Here is a 26,020-nt window from a genome sequence, read left to right as displayed (position 1 = left end):
AAGGTAGTCTTATAGGCAGGATGTGAGTAGTGGCTTCCCACAGGGACCTGTGTTGGGACCTCGGGTGTTCACAGATTTTATTCACGATTTAGATGATGGGAATAGAGAGCCACATCCAAGTTTGCCGATGACCCAAAGATAGGCGGCGTTGTAAGCAGTGTAGATAGAAGCATAAAATTACAAAGACCTAATAGATTAAGTGAATGGGCAAAACTATGGCAAATGGATTTCAGTATAGGCAAGTGTGAGGTCATCCACTTTGGACCTAAATAGGGTGACTAGATGTCCCTATTTTCTGGGGACAGTCCCCAGATGAGGGACTGTGTCCCCGGGCAAACAATGTCCACGGTTCAGGAAGTTTGTTCCCGAATATGCGGGGGTTCAAGTCGGGACCCATGTGACCCTGAGCTGCCCTGCGGTCAGTCAATAAAGTGGGCGGGGCTGTGCGGCGAGGCAGGTTTCGATTGGACTGCCAGAATTTTTGATTGACACACAAATCAACATCGAAGAATAGGTTAAATAGGGGATTGAAGGAAAAGCCAGTTAAGGGATTTGGGAACAGGCTAGACACCGGATTAAGATTGCTGCTTGTGTGAACAGTAACATGGACTAGTTAGACCAAATGTACTGCTTGTGTGGTAATATCTGTAGATTTCTTGTATAGTTACTTGTTTCATGTATAACAATGTAGTTGGGATTGTGGTTTATGCTTGTTATACATGGTCACTATGATTAACAAAGGCAGTTGTTGGTGCCAGCATAAAACATTTGTTTTATTCTCTGGATGTGTGTGTCATTGGCAAGTCTCGCATTTATTGCCCAATCCAAGTTGACCTTGAGAAAGTGGTGGTGGGCCCTTTTCTTGAACTGCTGCAGTTCTTTGTATTTTTGATGCAAGTGAGTGGCTTGCTCGGCCACTTGAGAAGGCTAATGCGTCAACCACATTGATGTGGGACTGGAGGCACCTATAGACCAGGCCGAGTAACAACAGCAAGTTTCCTTCCCTGAAGGATATTAGTAGATCAGTTGGGTTATTAGGAGTGGGAACCCTGGCTTTTGTTAAACTTCCTCCCGAGGTCAGGGATGCCAAGATAAATTGTAGAACTCTTTGCAAGATGCCCGAGCTGACAGTTAACTTAATCCAATCGGAGATGATTATCTGGGGCCGCCTTAGGCTGTGTGGTTCTGCATCTATCTAGTTGGCAATCATGGGTACCATTTTGCATAACCTCTTAAATTTGATTTGAGAACTTAACTTTTTTTTGTTTTCTCGCTGTCTTTCTCTTGCTTCCCCCCCTCACCCCAACCTTCAATACCCTTTTTAAAAAAAAAAAAAAAAAAATTTTACTTGCCTGCATGTGGTCCTCCAGTGAGACAAATCAACACTACACCTACAATTGGATTGAAATAAAATGATTCCTTTTACTGCCTGCTGCTAATAACCCAAGTGTTCACAATGATTGCAAAATGGTTAGATCGTGCTCGGAAGCAGAATACTTGGCCTGTCATCGCCATGCATGAGGAATTATCCAAAGCCAGTAAAACGGTCTTTTCACGGGTCCAAACATGCAGAGGTTCTCCTGTAAACTACAGTCATTTCAGATCAGTGCCCCTGGTTTCTGAGTGGAAAGAATGAGATTTGGCATTGTCCATTAACAGCTTGTGGGTGGGCTGTATTGTATCCTGACCGTGTTACTGGGGTAATTTTGTGTGTAGATGCTAATCAGCTGTTGGAGAGGTGGAAGAAGATAAAGACAATTGAATGAACGTTTCTTGTTTAGAACTTATTTAAATGCCTCCTAATATTACCCAAGTTTAGAATGCCAATCTTGATTCTGGTATTTTTTATAAAGCGAAGATAATGCAGATGTTCTGAAACCTGCTGTTGTCCTCTTCTGAAATTTTGCTTGTGGGGAAAACCCACCTACAACGTCACTAACTTCTCATGCCCACGTTCATGGAAATTTGTGGAAGTACTTGGTTTGTAGAAAATGTTTCCCCTTTCTCCCTTCAAAAGTGAGGGTTTTGTTTTGACTTGCTCACCATTTTCAGTGACTCATTCTGTCAATTCCAGGGGCATCAGCAAACTTCCAGTGCTGCACCTGTGGCCAAGTGACCTACAGATTGGGCAATGAACCTGAACCATGCTGGTCTGTATGGCCCAGTAACACTCAACTTGGTAAACTTACCTACTGAGGATTCAGGGGAGCCCCACCCAATTGCACTCGTGAGAAAAGCATGGTATGAAAATATTTTTATAGGAATTTGCAAAAGCCTTTTGTATTCGGAGGACTTAAATTGTGCAATATATACTGTATGTTTTGGTAAACTATCACCAAAAATGTGCTATTTTTTTACTTTAAATTTCAGGTGAAGAAGACAATGTAAAGTGTTTTCACTGTGATGGAGGCCTAAGAAATTGGGAACCCAGTGATGAAGCCTGGGAGCAGCACGCAAAATGGTTTCCAGGGTAAAATGGCAAATACGTTTAACTATTTGTTTGTGTGAAGTTGCTGTTGTGTAAATCATTTACTGCTGAATTTTTGCTGCTTTCGATTGGGTTCAAATGGTTGTTTTTCCTCTTTTCAAGACATTACTCCTCGTCATATCAGCTGTGGCTCAGTTGGCAGCACTATCGCCTGAGCCAGAAAGTTGTGGGTTCAAGTCCCACTCCACAGACTTGAGCACAAAAATCTAGGCTGACATGCTACAGTATTGAGTGCTAAACTGAAACAACAACAGAAAATGCTGGAAATACTCAGCAGGCCAGGCAGCATCTGTGGAGAGAGAAACAGAGTGAACGTTTCAGGTCTGGGACCCTTCATCAGTACTGGAAAAAGCTGGAGATGTAACAGATATTAAGCAGGAGCAGAGACAGCTGCTTTTTCCAGTTCTGTCTGGCCTGCTGAGTATTTCCAGCATTCTGTTGTTTCAGATTTCCAGCATCCGCAGTATTTTGTTATTATTTGAGTGCTAAACTGTTGGAGATGCCATCTTTCGGATGAGACGTCAAACCTATCGGGTGGATGTGAAAGATGCCATGGCACTATTTTGAAGAGGAGCAGGGGTGTTATCCATGGTGTCCAGGCCAATATTTATTCCTCAATCAACATTATTGAAGAAAAAACAGATTATCTAGTCATTCTCGCATTGCTGTTTGTGGGAGTTTTCTGTGTGCAAATTGGCTGCCATATTTCCTACATTACAACAGTGACTACACTTCAGAAGTACTTCATTGGCTGTAAAGCACTTCAGGGTGTCCTGTGGTCGTGAAAGGCGCCATATAAATCTGAGTCTTTTTGTTGCTAGAGTGGAGTTCCATGCTGCTGACTGGCCTCCAGTACCTTGCGTAATTGTTAATTATTTTAGTGTCGTCTGCTTGGTTGTATGAGGGGTGGGAAAGAGGAGAGAATGCTTCAAGCCCAAGCCCAAACTGGTGCTCGCCCACAAACCATACATAAGCATTTCCAGTTGCTGAACAGCAATCTGGAATGGTGATCACAATGCTGCTGTTTCAGCCACCTAGCTTGGATACTGATGGCACATGCAGCATCTTTACTAACACCCAGGCTGAGATCGACACTCACTCTCAAGCTGAGGACTGAATCTTTTTTACATTGTGGTCCAAGCCAGCTAAACCATTGGAGGAGCGACACATTGGTTTTATTTTATCTATCATGCACTGCCTCTCTGCCTGGATCAGCAGGTGATCTGTCTTGCGCCTTTGCTGGAAAGTTTCTCCATATTCAGAAAAATGTAGTATGAGCTTGTCTGATGTGATTTTAAAAAACAAAATGATTAGTTTAAACTAATGGTCCGTTTCCCATCACCTGTTTCTAAACATCTGGTAAGGCTCTCATCCCTATCCAATAAATGACTTGTCATTTGAAATTGGGAAGCGGCAGACTTACTAAATAGCTACTTTGTATCAGTCTTCACAGAATCCCCACAGTGCAGATAGAGGCCATTTCGGCCCATCGAGCCTGCACCGACACATATCCCACCCTATCCCCGTAACCCCACGTATTTAATCCCCTAACACTAAGGGTCAATTTATCATAGCCAAATCAACCTAACCCGCACATCTTTGGACTGTGGGAGGAAACCGGAGCACCCGGAGGAAACCCACGCAGACACAGGGAGAATGTGCAAACTCCACACAGACAGTCACCCGAGGCCGGATTTGAACCCGGGTCCCTGGCGCTGTGAGGCAACAGTGCTAACCACTATGCCACTGTGCAGTAGAGGATGAGGATAAAGTACCAGAGATGCAAGTACAACTAAATAAATGAAGAGGAGGCAATAACTAGATCCAGTATAAATTTAAAAAATTTATAAAGATTAATGGCGAAACAAATTTCCAGGACCCGATGGTTTCCACCCCAGGGTTTTAAAGAATTAGGTGAGGAAATTGTTGTTGCATAAGTCATTATCATCCAAAACTCTTGATTCAGGAATTGTCCTCTTGTACTGTATTGGAAAACTGCCAATGTCAATCCATTATTTAAGGGTAGGAGAGATAAACTAGTAAATTATAGACCTATTAATCTAGTATCAATTGTGGGGAAGTTACTAGAATCTGTTATTTGAGACAGAGTGACTGAGCACTTGGAGAAATATGAACTGATCAGAGAGCCAACATGGATTTGTATAGGGTGATATGTCTAACAAACCTAGTTGAGTTTTTTGAGGAGGTAACAAATTTAGTTAAAGGACTGTCTATGGATGTTTGTGTTCTTCAAGAAGGCATTCAACAAGGTTCCATGCAAGAGACTTAACAAAAATAAGTGTGTGTGGGATTGAAGACAACCTATTGGCTTGGATAGGGAATTGGTTAGGAGGCAGCAGACAGAGTGTAGGGTTAATGGATATGTACTCAAATTAGCTGCATGTGACAAGTGGTATCCCCTGGGACCTGTACGGGGACTCCGCTTCTCACTACATTTATAAATGAATTGGATACATGAGTAGAGAGCCCTCGATCCAAGTTTGCTGATGACGCTAAGTTAGGTGGCATAATGTAGATAGGAGCAGAAAGTTGCAAAGGGACAAAGATAAATTAAGTGATTGGGCAAAACTGTGGCAGATGGAGTTCAATGTAGAAAAGTGTGAGGTCAGCCACTGTGGATCATCAGTGATTTAGGGGTCCAAGTACAGAAATTGCTAAAAGCTATTGGACAGCTGGAAAATAATTAAAAAGGCTAATGTAATGTTGGCCTTTTTCAAGAGCTGCAACACAAAGCGGTGGAACTTGTGTTGCAGCTGTACAGCGTTCTGGTCAGACCCCATCTGGAGTACTGCATTCAGTTCTAGGCACCGCACCTCAGGAAGAATATATTGGCTTTGGAGGAGATGCAGCACAGATTCACTGAAAGGGTTAAATTATGAGGATGGGATTCATAGACTAGGCTTGTGGTCCCTTCAGTATGGAAGACCAAGGGATAATGTAATTGAGGTGTTTAAGATGATTAAATTATATGATCGGGGAGATAGAGAGAAATGATTTCCTCTGGTGGTGGTGTCCAGAACAACCGGGCATTAAAATTAGTGCTAGGCTGTTCAGGGGTGACGTTGGAAAGCATGTCATGTAAAGGGTAGTGGAAACCTGGAACACTTTTCCCCCAAAAAGCTGTTGAGGCTAGGTCAATGGAAAATTTCAAAACTATGATAAATTTTTGTTAGGCAAGGTTATTAACTTACCTACCTAGGTTCCGTAATGCTTAAGTTGAGATGCAGATCAGCCATGATGTAATTGAATGGTGCAACATACCTAGCACAAAGGAAGATGGTTGTGGTTGTTGGAGGCCAATCATCTCGGCCCCAGGACATTGCTGCAGGAGTTCCTCAAGTCAGTATCCTCGGCCCAGCCATCTTCAGCTGCTTTATCAATGACCTTCACTCTGTCGTAAGGTCAGAAGTGAGGATATTTGCTGATTCCAGTGTTCAGCTCCATTTGCAATTTCTCAGATAATGAAGCAGTCAATGCCCGCATACAGCAAGACCTGAACAATATCGAGGATTGGGCTGATAAGTGGCAAGTAAAATTTGTGCTACACAAGTGATGGACAATGGCCATCTCCAATAATGGTGTCTAACCACCTCCCCTTGACATTCAATTACATTACCATCGCCGAATCCCCCCACCATCAACATCCTGGGGGTCACCATTGACCAGAAACTTAACTGGCCAAGCCACATAAATACTGCGGCTGCAAGAGCAGGTCAGAGGCTGGGTATTCTGTGATGTCTCCCACCTCCTGACTCCCCAAAGCCTTTCCACCACCTACTAGGCACAAGTCAGGAGTATGATGGAATACTCTCCACTTGCCTGGATGTGTGCAGCTCTAACAGCACCCAAGAAGTTTGACACTATCGAGCAGTTCCCTTGATCAGTACCCCATCCACCACCTTAAACATTCACTCCCACCACCACTAGCGCACCGTGGCTGTAATATGTCCCATCTACAAGATGCACTGCAGCAACACGCCAAGGCTTCTTTGACAGCCCTTTCGAAATCCGTGACCTCGACCACCTAGAAGGACAAGGGTAGCAGCTGCATAGGAACACCACCACCTCCAAGTTCCACCTCCAAGTTCCACACCATCCTGACTTGGACATATAATCACCGTTCCTTCATTGTCACTGGGTCAAAATCCTGGAACTCCCTTCCTAACCACTGTGGGAATAGCTTCACCACACTGACTACAGCAGTTCTAGAAGGCAGCTCACCACCACCTTCCCCAGGGCAACTAGAGATGGGCAATAAATGCTGGCCTTGGCAGTGATGCCCACGTCCCATGAATGATTTTTTAAAAATTCAAAATGTAAAAATCAATGAGGGGATTAGTGGCCTTCTCTTGTTCCTATGAGTTAATATTGTCTGCCCCCCCTCTAGGTTTGAAAACCAGGTTATTGTGCAGCCGTGAGACGAGTTGTCTGCAGTGCCACCAGGTCTGAAGTGGAACTTTGTGCTATGTGTATAAACTTCCTTGGATATAAATTATTTTTCCACTTGGGACCCTTTCAAGAAGAGAAAATTGTGTACACAATTTCTGAAGCTAGTTAGCCAGATGTGTTTGCGTTTGCAGCCAGGCTACAGTTTCTGGACCTTGCAGGGCAGTCAACATTATTTTGGTGGGAGCTTTTAAAACAATGGTTAAAAAACACACAATGCTCCGATTAACATTTCTGACTATTTGTAACATAAATATGTGGTGGAAAGAAATTCCTGCAAAATGATTACATCTCTCATCCAAATAGGTGTGCATTCCTGATTCAACAGAAAGGCCATGACTTTGTCAATGATGTTCAGTTGAGGAAATTGCACTTCAATTCTACAGTAAGTTCCACGCTTGAAATGTTTTTGCTACATTCCTGTGAAACAAGGCAGCAGTGGAATCGAGTGGTTTAATAAAGGTTCTAGGTTTGCTTATTTTAATTGAGATAAACCAGGCCCCAGGGTATATGAATCAGCCATCCACAATGGTTGCTACTTTTGCAAGACCTTGACCGGATTTATTGCTGTGCTCCAGAGCAAACCATATTATGGGGTGGATAAGCATAGATGAAATGCCTTCCATCACTTGTCCTTGCAGTGTTATTGACTGGCATAACTGAGAACCCAGCAGCACAGATTTACCATGTGGTCTTAGTTGTCGATGAACATGCAAAACTGACTCGCAGGAAAAGAACAGCTAGTCCATTGAGCCTGCCCGACACCATGATGGCCAGATCATCATGAAGAATAAACACTGCTTCCCTCCCCTGCAGAGATGTAATTTCCTAGAAGAGCCAAAATACTCTGGAAAATTCCTTGCTGATCCCCCTCAGGTGATCAAAACTAGTCCAGGAGATCACATGGCCCAAGTTTTTTCTCTAAAGACACTTGGCCTTCTATATGATGCAATCTCTGCCCCAGTCAAGAATCGGTCCAGCTCCCTCTTGAAAGCATAGAGGGTCAGCACCCACCACACCAGCTGACAATGTATTCTGGAAGCTCACTACTTTCTGTGAGAAGAACCATTGCCTAACGTCCAGTTTATTCCTATTCTTGCATAGTTTAAACTCCTGTCCGTTGGTTCTCCCCAATCTATTAAAACTGGAATAATCAATAGGGACGCTATCCAGCCCTTGAATTATTTATTGACACCTATCACGTGACCTCTAAGTCTGTGCTGCTTTGAAGTAAGTAGACCAAGGTCCTTGAGTCTGAGTAGCTGAGGTTCTTTAAGCTAGGAATTAATTTTGTAGTTCTCTTTTCCAAGGCCATTTTGTCATCCTCGTCGTGGGGTGGGGGCATGGCCAGGGAACCAGAACTGGGCGCCGTACTCTAGGTGTGGTCTGACCAGCAACCTGTATAGTGTCAAAATGGTGTCCTTTCATTTATACTGAGTGGTTTTATTAATGCAACCCAATATCCTGTTGGCTTTTGCTACAGTTTCTCTACGTTGGTCATAAATCTTCAATCATCTGTGCACAGTAACACCTTGATCTATTTCTCGATCTCTGAGTATTGTTCCCTGCAAATCATGTGTGTATTCTGATGGACATTTATCTAAATTAAGCACCATTTGCCATTGTGTGGCCCACTCCCCTAGCACATGTAAATCTCTCTGGATTTGATTGCATTCTTCTACCATCTTAACCCTTGAACAGGTTTTGGTGTCATCTGCAAATTTACTTGCACTCCCAACACCACTATCCAGGTCATTAATAGACTGTGAAGAGCAGCAGGCCTCGGACTGATCCCTGGGGGACACCACTAGTAACATGTCTCCAGGCTGAACCACATCTGTTAACTGCAACTTTTTGGCTGCAGGATTGAAGCCAGTTCCCAATCTAGCGTTTCAGATTTCTACTGATCCCACAAGATTCTGTCGTGCGAAGTAACTTAGTGTGAGGTACCTTTTTATCAAATGCTTTCTGAAAGTCCAGGTAGACATTGTCTGCTGGATTTCCCTCCTCCACTGCCCAAGTGGTGACTACGTCAAAAAACTAAAATTTGTAACGCAACCTATTTTTTTCCAGAACTTGTGTTGTGAATTTCTAATGTGCCTTTCCCAGTGATCATAAACTGCATCTCTTATGATCCCTTCTAGCCTCTTCCCAGCGTGGATGTCAGGATAATAGGCCTGTAGTTCATTGGGTCGGATTTATCTCCTTTTTTGAAAATAGGACATAAATGAACTAGCTTCCAGTCCAAGGGAACTATCCCTGACTATGTTGAACTATTGAAGTTTTGGGCAAGGGACTCGGAGCACTTGTCCCATCTCTTTAATCACCCTTGGATGGAAGTTATCCTGACCTCGAGCCCTATCAATTTTGATCTTTTCTAATCTGTTCAAGATGACATTGCTGTCTAAATGCTGTTCAATACAGAGCAACCCCCATCTGGGCATCATCTCCAGGAGTATAGACTGATGTGAAATAGTCATTTAGCAGCTCTGCCATAACCTGAGAATCGCTTTGAATCTGCTCCACAGTATCCTTTAGTGGCCCTGTACTGTCCTTAATGATCTTCTGACTTCTGACATAACTAAAAATGCTTTTGCTATTATTGCCACAATTGCACACCATCTTCTTTTCCAGATATCTTTTGGCTATCCTAATGGCTGTTTTTGTCTCCCTTAATTGCATGTGATACTTTTCTCTTGTGAGCTAAACATTTTGAGTGTAGAATGCCTTCTATTTCAATCGAATTTGCCTCTACACATTCCTTGCTAACCATAATGGTTTGTTTTGCTATGTGCCCTTTTAACCATTGGGACATGCATGGCTTCATTCCGAGTGGTTTTAAATAGAACCCATTTGTTCTCTGTACTTGATTGGGTAACCCTACTAGATAGGCAGTCAACTTTTGCCAAATCCTCAGCCATTTTGGTCAAGTTAGTCCTCTTAAAATCTGGGACCAGCGTTAGATTGGCTGCAGCCTTAGATTGGCAATAAGATAACACAAGAAATAGGAGCAGGAGTAGGCCATTTGGCCCCTCCGCCATTTAATGAGATCATGGCTGATCTGAAATATTACATGAACTGGCCAGGTGTGTTCTCTCTTTCAACCCACCCCCCAACATGGAGGTTTGATGCAGCACTAGGATCATTGGTTTAAAAAAAACAGATCTAGAATTTGTTTATCCCTAGTTGCCTCACCAACATGCTTTGCAAGGAAACCATTTTCTCTTTTCAACCTCGTCTCCTGAAGACTAACTTGTGCTGTATTGCAGTTCCACAAATAGTGAAGGGCTGCTGGAATTTTGCCAAAATGATATGCAACTGCACAGCTTGCATGGCTATAATGTGTCTCCTGGCTATATCTTGTACAATATTTAAGTAATCTTGTAACATTCTAATGTGTAACATGTATCAGTTGAAGGAAATTGGAGCGGACAGTCATTTCCTTTTCCACCTTTTGTCAACATCTGTACTCCAATTGGATTGGAATTTAACAGTAGTGTTTAGGGTTTCATGTATGATGTCTAATTCAGCTTGCTTCCAACAGTCTCTCATATCCTAGTCTAAAATAGTTAACCAAGTCAGGTATGTACTTGGCAAGTCTCCAGTACAACATTGAAGTGCAACTTGACTCCTGTTTGCCAGAAGCATCAAAGATAGAACTAGCAATATATCTAACATTGAGCCTGACAACCAGGACCTCATAGTTTCCATCCCAGAGTATTAAAAGAAGTAACAGAACATGCTGGAAACACTCAGCAGGCCAGGCAGCATCCGTGGAGAGAAAAACAGTTAACGTTTCAGGTCGATGACCCTTCGTCAGAACTGGAAAAAGTTGGAGATGTAACAGGTTTTATGCAGGTGCAGAGGCAGGGAAAGGGGGCAGGGTGGCGGGGAGGAAGGAACTAAAGGTACAGTCTGTGCTAGGATTGAATTCCGGAGAGAGAAAATGTTGTAAATGGGGATGGCAGAATCGTCGACAGCTGCCACCTGAAAAAATTGGGGGGGGGCGCGTGGGGGATGTTATAGTCTGAAATTGTTGAACTCAATGTTGAGTTCAGAGGCTGTAAAGTGCCCAATCGAAAGGTGGTACTGTTCCTTGAGCTTCATTGGAACAGTGCAAGAGGCCGAGGTCAGAGTGGGAGTGGAGGGGAGAATTGAATTGACAAGCGACCAGAAGCTGGACTGAACGGAGGTGTTCAGCGAAGCGGTCACCCAATCTGCATTTAGTCTCCCCAATGTAGAGGAGACCGCATCGTGAGCAGTGAATACAGTATACTAAATTGCAAGAAGGACAAGTAAATCGCTGTTTCACCTGGAAGGGATGTTTGGGGCCCTGGACAGTGGGAAGGAAGGAGGTAAAAGGGCAGGTGTCGCATCTCCTGCGCTTGCATGGAATGGTGCTGTGGGGAGGGGAGGGGCTGTTGGGGGTGATTGTGGAGTGGACCAGGGTGTTGCAGAGGGAGCGGTCCCTTCGGAATGCTGAAAGGGGAGGTGGTGGGATCATGTTGGAGGTGGCGGAAGTGGCGGAGGACGATCCGTTAAATGTGGAGGTTGTTGGGGTGAAAAGTGAGGACAAGGTGAACGATAAGGAAATTGGAGGGAGAAGGGGAGAGAGCAGAAGTGCGGGAAATGGAACGGACACGGTCGAGGGCCATGTCAACCACGGTAGAGGGGAATCCTTGGTTAAACCTGCTGACAAAGGTGGTGCCGTTGTTTGGCAAACCGATCTCTACTGTTTGGAGGTTGAAGGCCAACTCTCTCTCACACCTCCTCCTACCTCCCCCTGAACCATGACCCCACTACCAAACCTCAAGCCATTGTTTCCAAGACTGTCACTGACCTCATCTCCTCTGGAGATCTTCCCTCCATGGCTGTCAACCTCATAGTCCCCAAACCCCGCACAACCCGCTTCTACCTCCTTCCCAAGATCCACAAACAGGGCTGCCCTGGTAGACCCATTGTTTCAGCCTGTTCTTGCCCCATGGAACTGATGTCTTCCTATCTCGACTCTTTTTTTCTCCCCTTGTCCAGTCTCTTCCCACCTACATTCGCGACTCATCTGACGCTCTCCACCACTTTAACAGTTTCCAGTTTCCTGGCCCCAACCGTTTCTTTTTTCACTGGTTGTCCAATCCCTCTACAGCTCCATCCCTCACCAGGACAGCCTGAGGGCGTTCCACTTCTTCCTTGAACAGAGGCCCAACCGGTCCCCATCCACCACCACCCTCTTTTGCTTGGATGAATTTGTTCTCACATTGAACAACTTCTCCTTTGACTCCACTCAGTTCCTCCAAATCAAAGGTGTTGCAATGGGAACCCGCATGGGCCCTAGCTACGCCTGCCTTTTCGTAGGATATGTGGAACATTCTTTGTTCCAGTCCTACTCAGGTCTCCTCCCTCAGCTCTTTTTCTGGTACATTGATGACTGTATTGGTGCAGTTTCCTGCTCTCGCCCTGAACTGGAAAATGTCATTCACTTTGCTTTCAATTTCCACCCTGCCCTCACCTTCACATGGTCCATCTCCGACTCTTCTCTTCCCTTCTTTGACTTCTCTGTCTCCATTTCTGGCGATAGGCTATCGACAAACATTCACTCCAAGCCCACTGACTCCCACAGCTACCTGGACTACACTTCCTCCCACCCTGCTCCCTTTGAGGACTCTATTCCATTCTCCCAGTTTTTCCGTCTCCGCCGCATCTGTTCTGACGATGCCACCTTCCATACCAGTGCTTCCAATATGTCTTCCTTTTTCCTCAACCGAGGATTCCCCTTCACCATGGTTGACGTGGCCCTCGACCGTATCCGTTCCATTTTCCGCACTTCTGCTCTCGCCCATTCTCCCTCCCAGAACCACGATATGGTTCCCCTTGTCCTCACCTTTCACCCCACCAGCCTCCACATTCAACGCATCATCCTCTGCCATTTCTGCCACCTCCAACGTGATCCCACCACCAAACACATCTTCCCCTCACCTCCCCTTTCAGCATTCCAAAGTGACCGCTCCCTCCGCAACACCCTGGTCCACTCCTCAATCACCCTCAACAGCCCCTCACCTGCCCACGGCACCATCCCATGCAAGTGCAGGAGATATAACACCTGCCCTTTTACTTCCTCCCTTCCCAATGTCCATGGCCCCAAACACCCCTTGCAGGTGAAAGAGATTTACTTGTACTTGCAAGTTAGTATACTGTATTCACTGCTCACGATGCGGTCTCCTCTACATTGGGGAGACTAAAGGCAGATTGGGTGACTGCTTTGCTGAACACCTCTTCAGTCCGTAAGGTTGACCCCGAGCTTCTGGTTGCTTGTCACTTCAATTCTCTCCTCCACTCCCACTCTGAACTCACCGTCCTCTGCCTCTTGCACTGTTCCAATGAAGCTCAACGTAAGCTCGAGGAACAGCACCTCCTCTTTCGATTAGGCACTTTACAGCTTTCTGGACTCAACATTGAGTTCAACAATTTCATTGAAACATAGAAGATAGGAGCAGGAGTAGGCCATTTGCCCCTCGAGCCTGCTCCACCATTCAATGCGATCATGGCTGATCATCCAAATTCAGTACCCTGTCCCTGCTTTCTCCCCATCTCCCTTGATCCCCTTAGCCTTAAGAAATATATCTAACTCCTTCTTGAATATATTTAATGAATTGGCCTCAACTGCCTTCTGTGGTAGAGAATTCCACAGCTTCACCACTCTCTGGGTGAAGAAATTCCTCCTCATCTCAGTCCTTAATGGCTTACCCCTTATCCTTAGACTGTGACCCCTGGTTCTGGACTCCCCTGCCATCGGAAACAGCCTTCTTGCATCTAATCTGTCTAGTCCTGTTAGAATTTTATAAGTTTCAATGAGATCCCCTCTCATTCTTCTAAACTCTAGCGAATATAAGCCTAATCAACCCAATCTTTCTTCATATGTCATTCCTGCCATCCCAGGTACCAGTCTGGTGAATCTTCACTGCACTCCCTCCATGGCAAGAACATCCTTCCTCAGATAAGGTGACCAAAACTGCACACAATACTCAAGGTGTGGTCTCAGCAAGGCCCTGTACAACTGCAGCAAGACATCCTTGTTCCTGTACTTGAATCCTCTCGCTATGAAGGCCAGCTTACGATTTGCCACTTTAACCGCCTGCTGCAGCTGCATGCTTACCTTCAGCGACTGGTGCACAAGGACACCCAGGTCTCGTTGCACTTCCCCTTTTCCCAATCTATTGCTGTTCAGATAATCTGCCTTCCTGTTTTTGCCACCCAAAGTGGATAACCTCACATTTATCCACATTATATACTGCATCTGCCCAATCGCCCAACCTGTCCAAATCGTACTGGAGTTCCTCTGCGTCCTCCTCACAGCACACACGCCCACCCAGCTTTGTGTCGTCTGCAAACTTGGAGATACTACATCTAGTTCCTTCGTCTAGATCATTTATATATATTGTGAATAACTGGGGTCTGAGCACCGATCCCTGCGGTACCCCACTAGTCACTGCCTGCCACTCGGAAAAAGACCCGTTTATTCCAACTCTTTACTTCCTGTCTGCCAACCAGTTCTCTATCCAAGTCAGTACCTTACCCCTAATCCCATGTGCTTTAACTTTGCACGCTAGTCTCTTATGCGGGACCTTAACGAAAGCCTTCTGAGAGTCCAAATACACCACGTTCACTGGTTCTCCCTTATCTATTCTACCAGTTACACCCTCAAAAAAATCCAGATGATTAGTCAAGCACGATTTACCTTTTGTAAATCCATGCTGACTTTGTCCAATCCTGTCGCTGTTTTCCAAGTGCTTTGCTATTACATCTTTTATAATGGACTCTAGCATTTTCCCCACTACCGATGTCAGGCTTACCGGTCTATAATTCCCAGTTTTTTCTCTACCACCTTTTTTAAATATTGGGGTTACATTAGCTATCCTCCAATCCATGGGAACTGTTGCAGAGTATATAGAATTTTGGAAGATGACCAGCAATGCATCTACTACTTCTAGGGCCAATTCCTTAAGTACCCTAGGATGTAGATTATCAGGCCCTGGGGATTTATCGGCCTTTAATCCTGTCAATTTCCCTAACACTCTTTCCCTACATATACTGATTTCATTCAGTTCCTTCCTCTCATTAGACCCTATGTTCCCCAACATCACTGGGAGTTTATTTGTGTCCTCCTTTGTGAAGATAGAACCAAAGTATGTATTTAATTGGTCTGCCATGTCATTGTTCCCCATTATAAATTCCCCTGATTCTGACTGCAAGGGACCTCCGCTTGACTTCACCAATCTTTTTCTCTTCACATATCTATAGAAGCTTTTACAGTCAGTTTTTATGTTCCCTACAAGCTTACTCTCATACTCTATTTTCCCCCTCTTAATTAATCCCTTTGTCCTCCTTTGCTGAATCCTAAACTGCTCCCAATCCTCAGGTTTGCTGCTTTTTCTGGCCAATTTATATGTCCTCTCCTTGGATTTTATGCTATCCCTAATTTCCCTTGTTAGCCAATGTTGAGTCACCTTTTTTGTTTTATTTTTATGCCAAATTGGGATGAACAAATTCTGTAGTTCATCCATGCGATCTTTAAATGGTTGCCATTGCTTATCTACTGTCAGCCCTTTAAGTAACGTTCCCTAATCCATCCTAGCCCACTCGTGCCGCATACCATCGTAGTTTCCTTTATTTAAATTCAGTACCCAAGTCTGAGTCAGTTACTTCACTCTCCATTTTAATGAAGAAATCTATCATGATCGCTCCTCCCCAAGGGGCCTCGCACAACAAGATTGCTAATTAATCCTTTCTCATTACATAATACCCAGTCTAAGATGGCCTGATCTCTAGTTGGCTCCTTGACATATTGGTCCAGGAAACCATCCCGTATGCACTCTAGGAATTCCTCTTCCACAGTATTGTTACTAATTTGGTTAGACCAATCTATATGTAGATTAAAGTCACCCATGATAACTGCTGTGCCCTTATTGCACGCCTCTCTAATTTCCCATTTAATGTCATCGCCAACCTCCGCATTACTGTTTGGGGGTCTGTATACAACTCCCACTAATGTTTTCTGTCCCATGGTATTTCTCAGCTCTACCCATACAGATTCCACATCGTCAGAGCTAATATCCTTCCTTACTATTGTGTTAATCTCTTTAACCAGCAATGCTACCCCACTGCCTTTTCCTTTTTGCCTGTCCTTCCTGAATATTGAATACCCCTGGATGTTGAATTCCCAGCCTTTGTCACCCTGGAGCCATGTTTCGTAATCCCAATTATATCATATCCATTTACATCTATTTGCGCAGCTAATTCATCCATCTTATTACGAATGCTCCTCGCATTAAGACGCAAAGCCTTCAGGCTTGTTTTTTTAACACTCTTAGACTTTTTAGAATTATTGTTTACTGTGGCCATGTTTGATTTACACCCTTGATTTCTCTGACTTCCACTTTTGCTTTTCTCCTTCCTGTCTTTTTTGCTTCTATCCTTGCTTCCCTTTCCTCTGTCTCCCTGCACAGATTCCCAACCCCCTGCCATTTTAGTTTAAACCCTCCCTAACAGCACTAGCAAACACTCCCCCGAGGATATCGGTCCCGGTCCTGCCCAGGTGCAAACCGTCCAGTTTTTACTGGTCCCACCTTCCCCAGAACCGGTTCCAATGTCCCAGGAATTTGAATCCCTCCCCCTTGCACCATTCTTCTAGCCACGTATTCATCTGAAATATCCTTTTATTTCTACTCTGACTAGCACATGGCACTAGTAGCAATCCTGAGATTACTAACTTTTGAGGTCCTATTTTTAATTTACCTCCTAACTCCCTATATTCAGCTTTTAGGACCTCATCCTGTTTTTTACCTATATATGCACCATGACAACTGGCTGTTAACCCTCCCCCTCCAGAATGCCCTGCAGCCGCTCTGAGACATCCTTGATCCTTGCACCAGGGAGGCAACATACCATCCTGGAGTCTCGTTTGTGGCCGCAGAAAAGCCGATCTATTCCCCTTGCAATAGAATCCCCTATCACTATAGCGCTCCTGCTCTTTTTCCTCCCGTCCCGTGCAGCAGAACCACCCATGGTGCCAGGAAGTTGGTTGCTGCTGCCTTCCCCCGATAAGCCATCCTCCCCAACAATATCCAAAGCGGTATATCTGTTTGAGAGGGGGATGGCCACAGGGAACCCCTACACTTCCTGCCTGCGCCTACTACTCTGCCTGGCGGTCACCCATTTCCTTCCTGCCTGTGCAGCCTTTATCTGCGGTGTGACCAACTGATTAAATGTGATATCCACGACGTCCTCAGCATCGCGAATGCTCCAGTATGTATCCATTCGCAGCTCCAGTGCCGCAATGCGGTCTGCCAGTAGCTGCAGCTGGATAGACTTCACGCACACATGGTCGTCAGGGACACAGGAAGTGTCCCTGATTTCCCACATCGTGCAGGAGGAGCATGTCACGGGGCTGTGCTTTGCTGCCATGACTTACCCTTCGATTAATTTAAATTAAATCAATACCACCAATTATACTACAATTAAATGATATACTCAAGGGCCCTTGTTTCCTAGCACTCCCTGCAGAGACCTTAGAAACTAGAACCACAAAATTAAGACTTTATAAACTATGAACCTTAAATGTCAAACTACAGAGCAGTATTAGTACTCACCTGGCCGTACTCCCCCAATCAGCTGCTCCCTCCTGCCCACGTCACGTTTTGAATCGTGACGTGGCTCTGGAACGCCACCGCTGGTCTGCGAAATTGGTACGCCTCAAAAAAAAAAAAAAAAAAAAAGCCTGTGAAAGTGAGTTTAAATACTCACTGAACCTCCACTCTCCCCGCTCCTGACACTGGCCAGACGAAACCCCCCCCCCCCCCATTTTTTCAGGCAGCAGCTGTTGATGATTCTGCCATCCCCATTTGCAACATTTTATCTCTCCTGAGTTCAATTCTAGCACCGACTATGCCTTTAGTTCCTTCCTCCCCTCTTTGCCCCCCCCCCCCCCTTTTCCCTACCTCTGCACCTGCGTAAAACCTGTTACAACTCCAACTTTTTCCAGTTCTGACGAAGTGTCATCAACCTGAAACGTTGACTCGGTTTCTTTCTCCACGGATGTTGCCTGGCCTGCTGAGTGTTTCCAGCATTTTCTGTTCTTTCAGATTTCCAGCATCTGCTGTATTTTGCTGTTGTATTAAAAGTAGGTGAGCAAATTGTAGATGCTTCGGTCATGATCTTCCAAAACAAGTGGGGTTTTTGCTTAGTAATAGTCTAATTGTCTAAGTTTACATTGCTTAAGGTAATATTTACAGTCTGTATTTAGCACATCACTGGTGGATTTTCAGTGAGGCTGTCTATTTTGTGACAGTCATACAAGCTCTTAGGCTATTGTGTTGAGCAGTTCTGACTTCCTCTAGGATGCTCTGAATTCATCTCTCTGGATACTTGCAGCAAGTTGGCAGCTTGGCCATTTTCTTTTGCCTTTTGCTAACCTTTCACATAATAGAATTCTTTATATATTAGTATTTTCAGAAAGCTTGTTTATGCAAACCCCTGTAGTTCAGGGTGCTCTTGAATTCTTTGTACTGCTTTTTAAGCTTATGGAATCAATTTCACTTTTGTAATGCACTTCATGATGATGAACTTCTATTTGGCTCTAAACAACTTAACTTTGGTTATAAACATTTGCCTCCGAGTAAGAAGATTGTGGGTTCAAGTTCCACTCCAGAGACTTGAGTGTGTAATCTAGGCTGACACTGCAGAGCAGTCCAGAGGGAGTGCTGCACTGTCGGAGGTGCCACTTTTCGGCTGACACATTAAACTGAGGCTCCATCTGCTTTCTGGTGGAAGTAAAAAAAAATTAAAAAATTAAAATTTTTTAAATCTCAGCCCTGTTTGAAGAGGAGTTGGGGCATTTTCCCTGGTGTCCTGGCCAATATTTATATCTCTACCACCACTAAAACACATTATCTGGTCATTATCACATTGCTGTTTGGGGGATTTTGCTGTTTATGCAAATTAGCTGCCACTGCATTACAACAGTGACTACACTTCAGAAGTACTTAATTGGCTGTATAGTGCTTCGAGATGCCCGGAGGTCATGAAGGGTGCTCTAAATGCAAGTCCTTAGATCTTAAACCTTGGAAAGTGTTCAACTTCCTTTTCTTGACTCTTGTAGCCTTCTTTGAACATGGTCTACAACTTCCCAAAAACGTTAACTGAATTGAGTATCCTTAAATATTTCCAAGTATCGCAAAGGAAGTCGCTCTTTGGACACAATATGACCGAGTTAACCACGTGCATCACTTTCAGAGTTGTCATTCAACTATAAATATATGTGCGTGCATAGTTCATTTTCAAAAATATAATTTTTTATTTCAGGCTGAAGCATTCCAACAAGCTAGTCTTTCTGCACATCTACCAGAATCTGGTTAGTTTTTTTGCTAACTTGAGTTTTGTGAAATCCTTTGCAAAAATGCAGATATTGACTGTTCTTTGAACCACTATGTATTGGTAAGAAGACTCATTGTGTCCCCCAATGTGTAACATGATTATCATGTTAAATATTTAATCTTTGTTTTCCTGTTTGATAATTCATCACTGTATTAATGTCCTTTTTATGTATTAATGTCCTTTTTTATATATTAGTATTTTCAGAAAGCTTGTTTATGCAAACCCCTGTAGTTCAGGGTGCTCTTGAGATGGGATTTGACAACTCACTAGTAATGGAACTGGTGAAAAAGAAACTTCAAATGACACGTGATACCTACAGGTCTGTTGAAACACTGGTTGCAGATCTTCTGGCAGCTGAAAAAGAAACACAGGATCAGGAACATGAGGGGCAGAGTGAAGGTAATTGCACGATTGCCTACCCCTTGCCTCTCCTCTCGCATCAAGCCTCCAGCAAGAGTTCTATTAAATTCAAAGTGAACACCGCATGCTTGAACTACATAGAATGTACAGCACAGAAACAGGCCCTTTGCCTCAACTAGTCAAGGCTGTGTTTATGGTCTACACGAGTCTCCCTTCACCCCTCTTCATCTAACCCTATCAGCATAACATCTGTTCATTTCTCCTAATGCTGAATTTTTTTTAAATGTATTAGCTTGAACAGACTGGGGTGATCTAGTGGATTAGAAATTGTCCTTTTGCATTTGGGACATCTCCAAATCCACCTGCAAACTGATGAGAAATTTCCTCAGTCTCATTGTACAAGTTCTATTTGACTTGTGTTTTAAGCAGTCTCGATCCAGATCCTAGTGGGCATGAATTCGTAGAACCAAACTGCCTCTGATTCAACATTACATTAGTAACTTAGCTCAAATGCAACATGACTGGGGGAAATGTACAATGTCACATCACTGATGAAGTGAGAGACCTTCATCTCCGGTAGATTCTTGGGAAAGAATCGAGCATGACTTTCTCTGCATCTAACTATGCTAGACATAAGTAGTGTCCAATGTGCAGACTGTGGGCTACAAGGCTCCTGAGCCCTGGTGATCTAGCCCTTATTGCAGGCAGTTCAGTCCTCTTGTGTTTATTCACTGGTTTGTTCTATTGTGAATGTTGTTGGCCTTAAGGGTGTGAAAGCCTTTGTAGTGCTGTCTCAAAGGCAGATGGAATACAATACTGGGAAGTGTGAGGTTATGCACTTTGGCAGGAAAAATCGTAGAGCAAGCTATTATCTTTAATGGCAAGAAACTGGAAAGTACTGAACTACAAAGGGATCTGGGGGTCCTGGTGCACGAAACTCAAAAGGTTAGTATGCAGGTGCAGCAAGTGATTAAGGCAGCCAATGGAATGCTGGCTTTCATTGCTAGGGGGATAGAATATAAAAATAGGGAGGTATTGCTTCAGTTGTACAAGGTATTGGTGAGACCGCACCTGGAATACTGCGTACAGTTTTGGTGTCCATACTTGAGAAAGGACATACTTGCTCTCGAGTCAGTACAAAGAAGGTTCACTCGGTTAATCCCGGGGATGAGGGGATGGACATATGAGGAGAGGTTGAGTAGATTGGGACTCTACTCATTGGAGTTCAGAAGAATGAGAGGCGATCTTATTGAAACATATAAGATTGTGAAGGGGTTGGATCGGGTGGATGCGGGGAGGATGTTCCCGATGATGGGTGAAACTAGAAATAGGGGGCATAGTCTTAGAATAAGGGGCTGCTCTTTCAAAACTGAGATGAGGAGGAACTACTTCACTCAGAGGGTGGTAGGTCCATGGAATATGCTGCCCCAAAAAGCTGTAGAAGCTACATCATTACATAAATTTAAAACAAATACAGTTTCCTAGAAGTAAAGGGAATTAAGGGTTACGGGGAGCGGGCAGGAATTTGGACATGAGTCTAGGTTCGGATCGGACATGGTCCTGTGGGTAGCGGAGCGGGTCCAGGGGCCGTGTAGCCTGATCCTGCTCCTATTTCGTGTGTCTAATTCTGTTAGATTCAGGAGATGGTTCTGTGATAGTGGATTGGCGGTTAGGATCAGATCAGCCATGATCTTATTGAATGGCGGAGCAGGCTTGAGGGGCCGATTGGCCTACTCCTGCTCCTATTTCTTATGTTCTTATGTTATAAATCTTACTGCAACACCCAAGATCAGTTAGTATCAGCACCTGGGACATGTGCATTCAGTCGAAACATGGCTATTAACCACCTGCCGTCCCCAAGTACCTATGCAGCCCACTGAGGAAAAACATAGACACTCGACCTGAGATTATTTGCTGTTGGATGCCTAGAATGGATGGCATTTCTCAGCAGCTTTGCCCCTTATTTAGATCAGCACAAAATTCACAACTTTTAAATTTGGGATTGCCTTTCTTCACAGCCGAGCACAACAGCTTTATGGTTCACTGAAATCGAGCATTTTTACATGTTTCATGGATACCCTTGTTTATTGCCTTTATTGCCTGGCCTGAGATTCTTGATGACCTTAAATAGAAATATATTGAGTATTAACTTTGTATGTTAGACTTGTTTCTGGGTATGTTTTTAAACCCGAGTTACTTTCTCTTTGAATATGTAGTGTTGGCATTCTAGTTGCAATTGCTTTGACTAGTTAAATGTTTTACTTTTAGAAGCATGTATATGTTAATCAAGTTTAACCTCTAAGCCTGTTTCAACAGTGTCTCTTAATATGTCTTTATAGATACAAACGTGGAGGAGCAATTGAGAAAACTAAAGGAAGAGAAGTGTTGCAAAATTTGCTGGGATCAAGATGTTTGCATTGCCTTTGTACCCTGTGGTCATATAGCCACATGTAAAACATGTTCTGCTGTGCAGAAGTGCCCTATATGTTGCTCCCAAATTCTGGAAAGAGTTAGAATATACATGTCTTAATAACTGGAAAGTAACTCATGAAAGAAGTAAAACTGACCCAAAATTGTTGCCTGAGTTTTGCAGTATGAGGATTTTATTAACTTATTGTGTATTAAATTAAGTGCCACATTTCAACTTGTTTCTTTTAACTCTTTGTGCAGTGACTTAGTCAAATAATCATTGTATAGAAAATGTTACAGCATGCCAATTAACTGGTAACCCGAAGAACACTTCACTATAATTTGTACACTATTGCTTGGATAGCTAAGAACTGTTGGATTGAAAAGGCCATTATGCTTCAACATAGCAACCTGTTGACCATTTGTGTTTTTTAAAATCTTTTACAGCTATTTATCAAACATTAGCTATTTCAGAAGGTTCTAATGCAATTCCTGCTATAGAACAGGATTCCCACTGTCTCTAATACAAACTTTTGTTAGGATATCCTTGATCATGGAGGTCTGTGTTTCACTGAACAAATGTCCTTCAATTGAAGCATTCTGTTTTAATGTATACTGTAATTTGTCATGGCACAAATTGATAAAATTTGGGCTTTCTTAATGTTAAGAATTGCGTTGAATTAACAGCACTTTATGAAACTGGCAGCCTTGGATTGAAATTGTGGGTTGAAATCTGTTTTTGCTATTGGTGGTGAATTTTCAGTCCTTTTTAGGCATGTTGCCAGATTACTGCATACTCTATTTCCATGAGGGTGGTAGGAAAAACTGGTGTGTTATGCATTTGTGAACTTGGAAATCTGTCTAGCATAACTCTGGTTGTGGATTAGTCTACATTTCAAAATGGTCCCATTTAAACAACAGAGAGGCTGTCTTGTAGGAAGTTGAGGGCAAAGGGATCGTCGATTTATTAAAAAAAAAAAAAAAAATCTGGAACAGGCTAACTACTGTACTTTCAATTTTTGGTTTGGGCTTTGAGTGCAAACTTAAAATGTGCTTGTTGAGTAAATTTATAGCTGGAAATACCCAATTAAGTTTACACCATGGGGATTAAATTAAAAGCTAACAGAATAAAGGAAGCAGTGGACTGGTCAGCTGAGTGTGTAGTGATATCATGAGAGAATTCAATATTGGGCTGTACAGCACAGTCTCTATTCTGAGTCAGATTCACGTTCTTGACCGAAGGATAGCTGCACTACCCTGGTATGAGATATCAGTAATCATGACCCTTTGGTGTGCTGGTAAACCATGACCCAACATATAGATGAGTGGACTCCATGATATTCAGCCCTTGTTAAGGGAACTGTAGTGGAATATTTCTTTTTTTTAAGCTTTCAGACTTTTTTTTATTGTTTATTGACAATTGTGTAAAATAAATTAGGAAAATATAGATATACAGTTTTAGTTGTAAGATCACCAGGTTAAAAACAAGTGGAACCTCTGACCAGATTCTGCTGGGATTGGGTGTACAAACCCACCATATTCTTGATCAGTTTTGTCCTTGTCAAAATTTTAGATAAACACAATGTACTGGTATTTTGGACCAAAGGAATAAAATCTACCTTTTTGAAAACGCTAAGATTTAGTTTAACCTGTACCTTTTTAAAGTATGCTATTGTATCTTGATGTGACTCAATCTTTGAGTTGCTGATTAACATAACATGAATTTATAGAAGTTTGTTTTTATTTAAACTACAATTGTGCATGGCTGAGAATTAATTTGTTGTAATAAAAGTTGATTTAATTCTTCCTGAATGTCTGTGTGGAGACTTGAGTACAAATAATGCAGCAGAAGATAACTACTGCCAATACAAATATAGTTTGCTGATTTTTGTACTGAATCCTATTCTGTCGTAGTCCTGCCTCTTTGTGCAGTCTAGGGCCCAGGATTACTGATTTATTCTGACTCTATCCTGCTATTTTAATGTAGAAAAACTTGTTTATGTTCAGGATAACTCAGTTATATTTTTTATATAAAAGGTTATTATTTTGGTGTGAACAGCATTAATTTTCACAGCAATATCCCACAAACAGCAAATGAGCTGGATGATTAATCTTGGTCCGGGTCGAGTTCAGTGTGCATTGCCAGACAGGATGTTTGAGGAAGCTCCTTGCTCTGAAAGTGCCATTGGATATTTTATGTTAACCAAAATGGGTAGAGAAGCTCTATTTTTCATGTCTCGTCAAAACGACAGTTGAAGTAGTTTTGGTAAGATACTGTTTTGGAACAGGATTGTCACTGGGTGCCTGACCGAACTTAAATCACTTTGTACTTCAGCCATTTGGAAAAAAAAATCGTATGAGACCATGACCTGCCAGGAATGGGTGTGCAAGCAGTTAGATATGCACATTGATTAATCGGGGGGAGGCCCGCAACAATCTTTAGTCTGAGAACAAGGTCAATGTTAATGAGCAGAAACTGGATAGGTGTTGCATTCAAACTTTTTTTTTAAACTTGAAAATCAAACTATTGGTGTTCTTGTTCATTTGTACATCTCCCTGCTTAACCACCAACTAATTTCTTGGGAACCTACAGTATTTATTTGATTGTGTGTTGTCTCCACAGTGAGGAAGTGGGAATAAAAATGAAGAAATAGAACACAAAGGAGTACTGAAATGCAAGGGATTCAGAGGCAAACAAACAATCTGTAGTAAGGATAAGAGGCAAAACACTGAGGGACTGTGGAGATGGCAATGGGTCAGCATCAAAATTAAACAGCAGGTAAAGTTCGCTTAGAGAAAATCCAGCGAAGGGGAAGCAGATGGTGAGAGGAAGAACAGAATAAAAATAGGAGCAGGCATGACCTCAAGATGGCAAAAATGAAAATGGGACAATTGTAAACATAGGAAGTTCCAACAGAAGGATGCTGAGCAAGGAACAAAGGACGCAACATACATAGGACAATACACAAAGACAGACAAAATGCAAAAGAAAACACAGATGGAAAACATGCCATACACGAGCAAAACATAAGAATTAGGAGCAGGAGTCTGCCCTCGAGCCCGCTCCATCATTCAACAACATCATGGCTGATCTTCAACTCCACTTGCCCACCTGATCTCCATCTCCCTTGATTACCCCTTGAGTCTAAAATTCTATTTATTTCAGCCTTGAATATACTCAACGATTCAGCATCCAGAGCCCTTTAGCAGAGAGAATTCCAAAGACTCATAACCCTCTGAGTAAAGGAATTGCTCCTCACATCAGTCTTAAAAGGCCAGCCCTTTATCCTGAGACTATGCCCCCTAATTCTACAGCCGAATGGCAATCACATGTACAGGGAATGACAACAGAAAAGAGAAATGCACCAAGATGACGACAGCACAAAAGACAGACATTGTATGAGGGTTGTCATGTAATACATTAAAACACTTTATGTTCCTTTACAACACACTTAGTTGATAATGCCTGTGGTAAACCACTGTTATACCTGTATGTGTATTCCAGTAGGTACAGGTCTGGACATGCCTCAGCTGACTCCTCCCACTATTCCAGGTATATAAGTGACTACCTCCCAGTCCCTTAGTATTCTGGACTGGTCGACCACTCGAGACTAGACCTTCATTCTTTAGTTAATAAAATTGATGGCGCATCAATGCCCTTTTATTGTAAAAATGTAGATCCCCAGGGAGCACGTCATGAGCAATACCACGAGCGCTGCAAGTTTGAAGTGAAACCAGAGCAATAAAATTACGGTGTGAATAAAAGATTTTAGACATTTGAATTAAGAGTTTTATTGAGGGGACTGTCATTTGTTGCTGTTTAATTTCTTATTCAATTATAACCCCGACACCAAGATTAATATAAATTGT

General features: G+C 43.1%; 1 protein-coding gene across 2 annotated transcripts in view; it reads left to right on the top strand.

Moving 5' to 3' along the window:
* The window catches only part of LOC147125215 (E3 ubiquitin-protein ligase XIAP-like), a 33,111-nt gene extending 9,155 nt beyond the window's left edge, over window positions 1-23,956 (top strand). For both annotated transcript variants that reach the window (XM_085999415.1, XM_085999407.1), the window contains exons 3-7: window positions 2,371-2,470; window positions 7,262-7,340; window positions 19,310-19,358; window positions 19,577-19,780; window positions 22,081-23,956. In XM_085999415.1, coding sequence (XP_085855541.1) covers window positions 2,371-2,470; window positions 7,262-7,340; window positions 19,310-19,358; window positions 19,577-19,780; window positions 22,081-22,271 — 623 coding nt within the window. In that variant the 3' untranslated portion in view covers window positions 22,272-23,956. The remainder of the gene's footprint in view (window positions 1-2,370; window positions 2,471-7,261; window positions 7,341-19,309; window positions 19,359-19,576; window positions 19,781-22,080) is intronic.
* The last annotated feature ends 2,064 nt before the right edge of the window (window positions 23,957-26,020 follow it).

This window comes from Somniosus microcephalus, chromosome 1 (assembly GCF_052327205.1).
Source record: "Somniosus microcephalus isolate GS21.2 chromosome 1, FLI_Smic_1.0, whole genome shotgun sequence".
NCBI lineage: Eukaryota > Metazoa > Chordata > Chondrichthyes > Squaliformes > Somniosidae > Somniosus > Somniosus microcephalus.
Note: the sequence above shows the minus strand (reverse complement) of the source record. Positions and strands in the feature narration are given on the sequence as shown.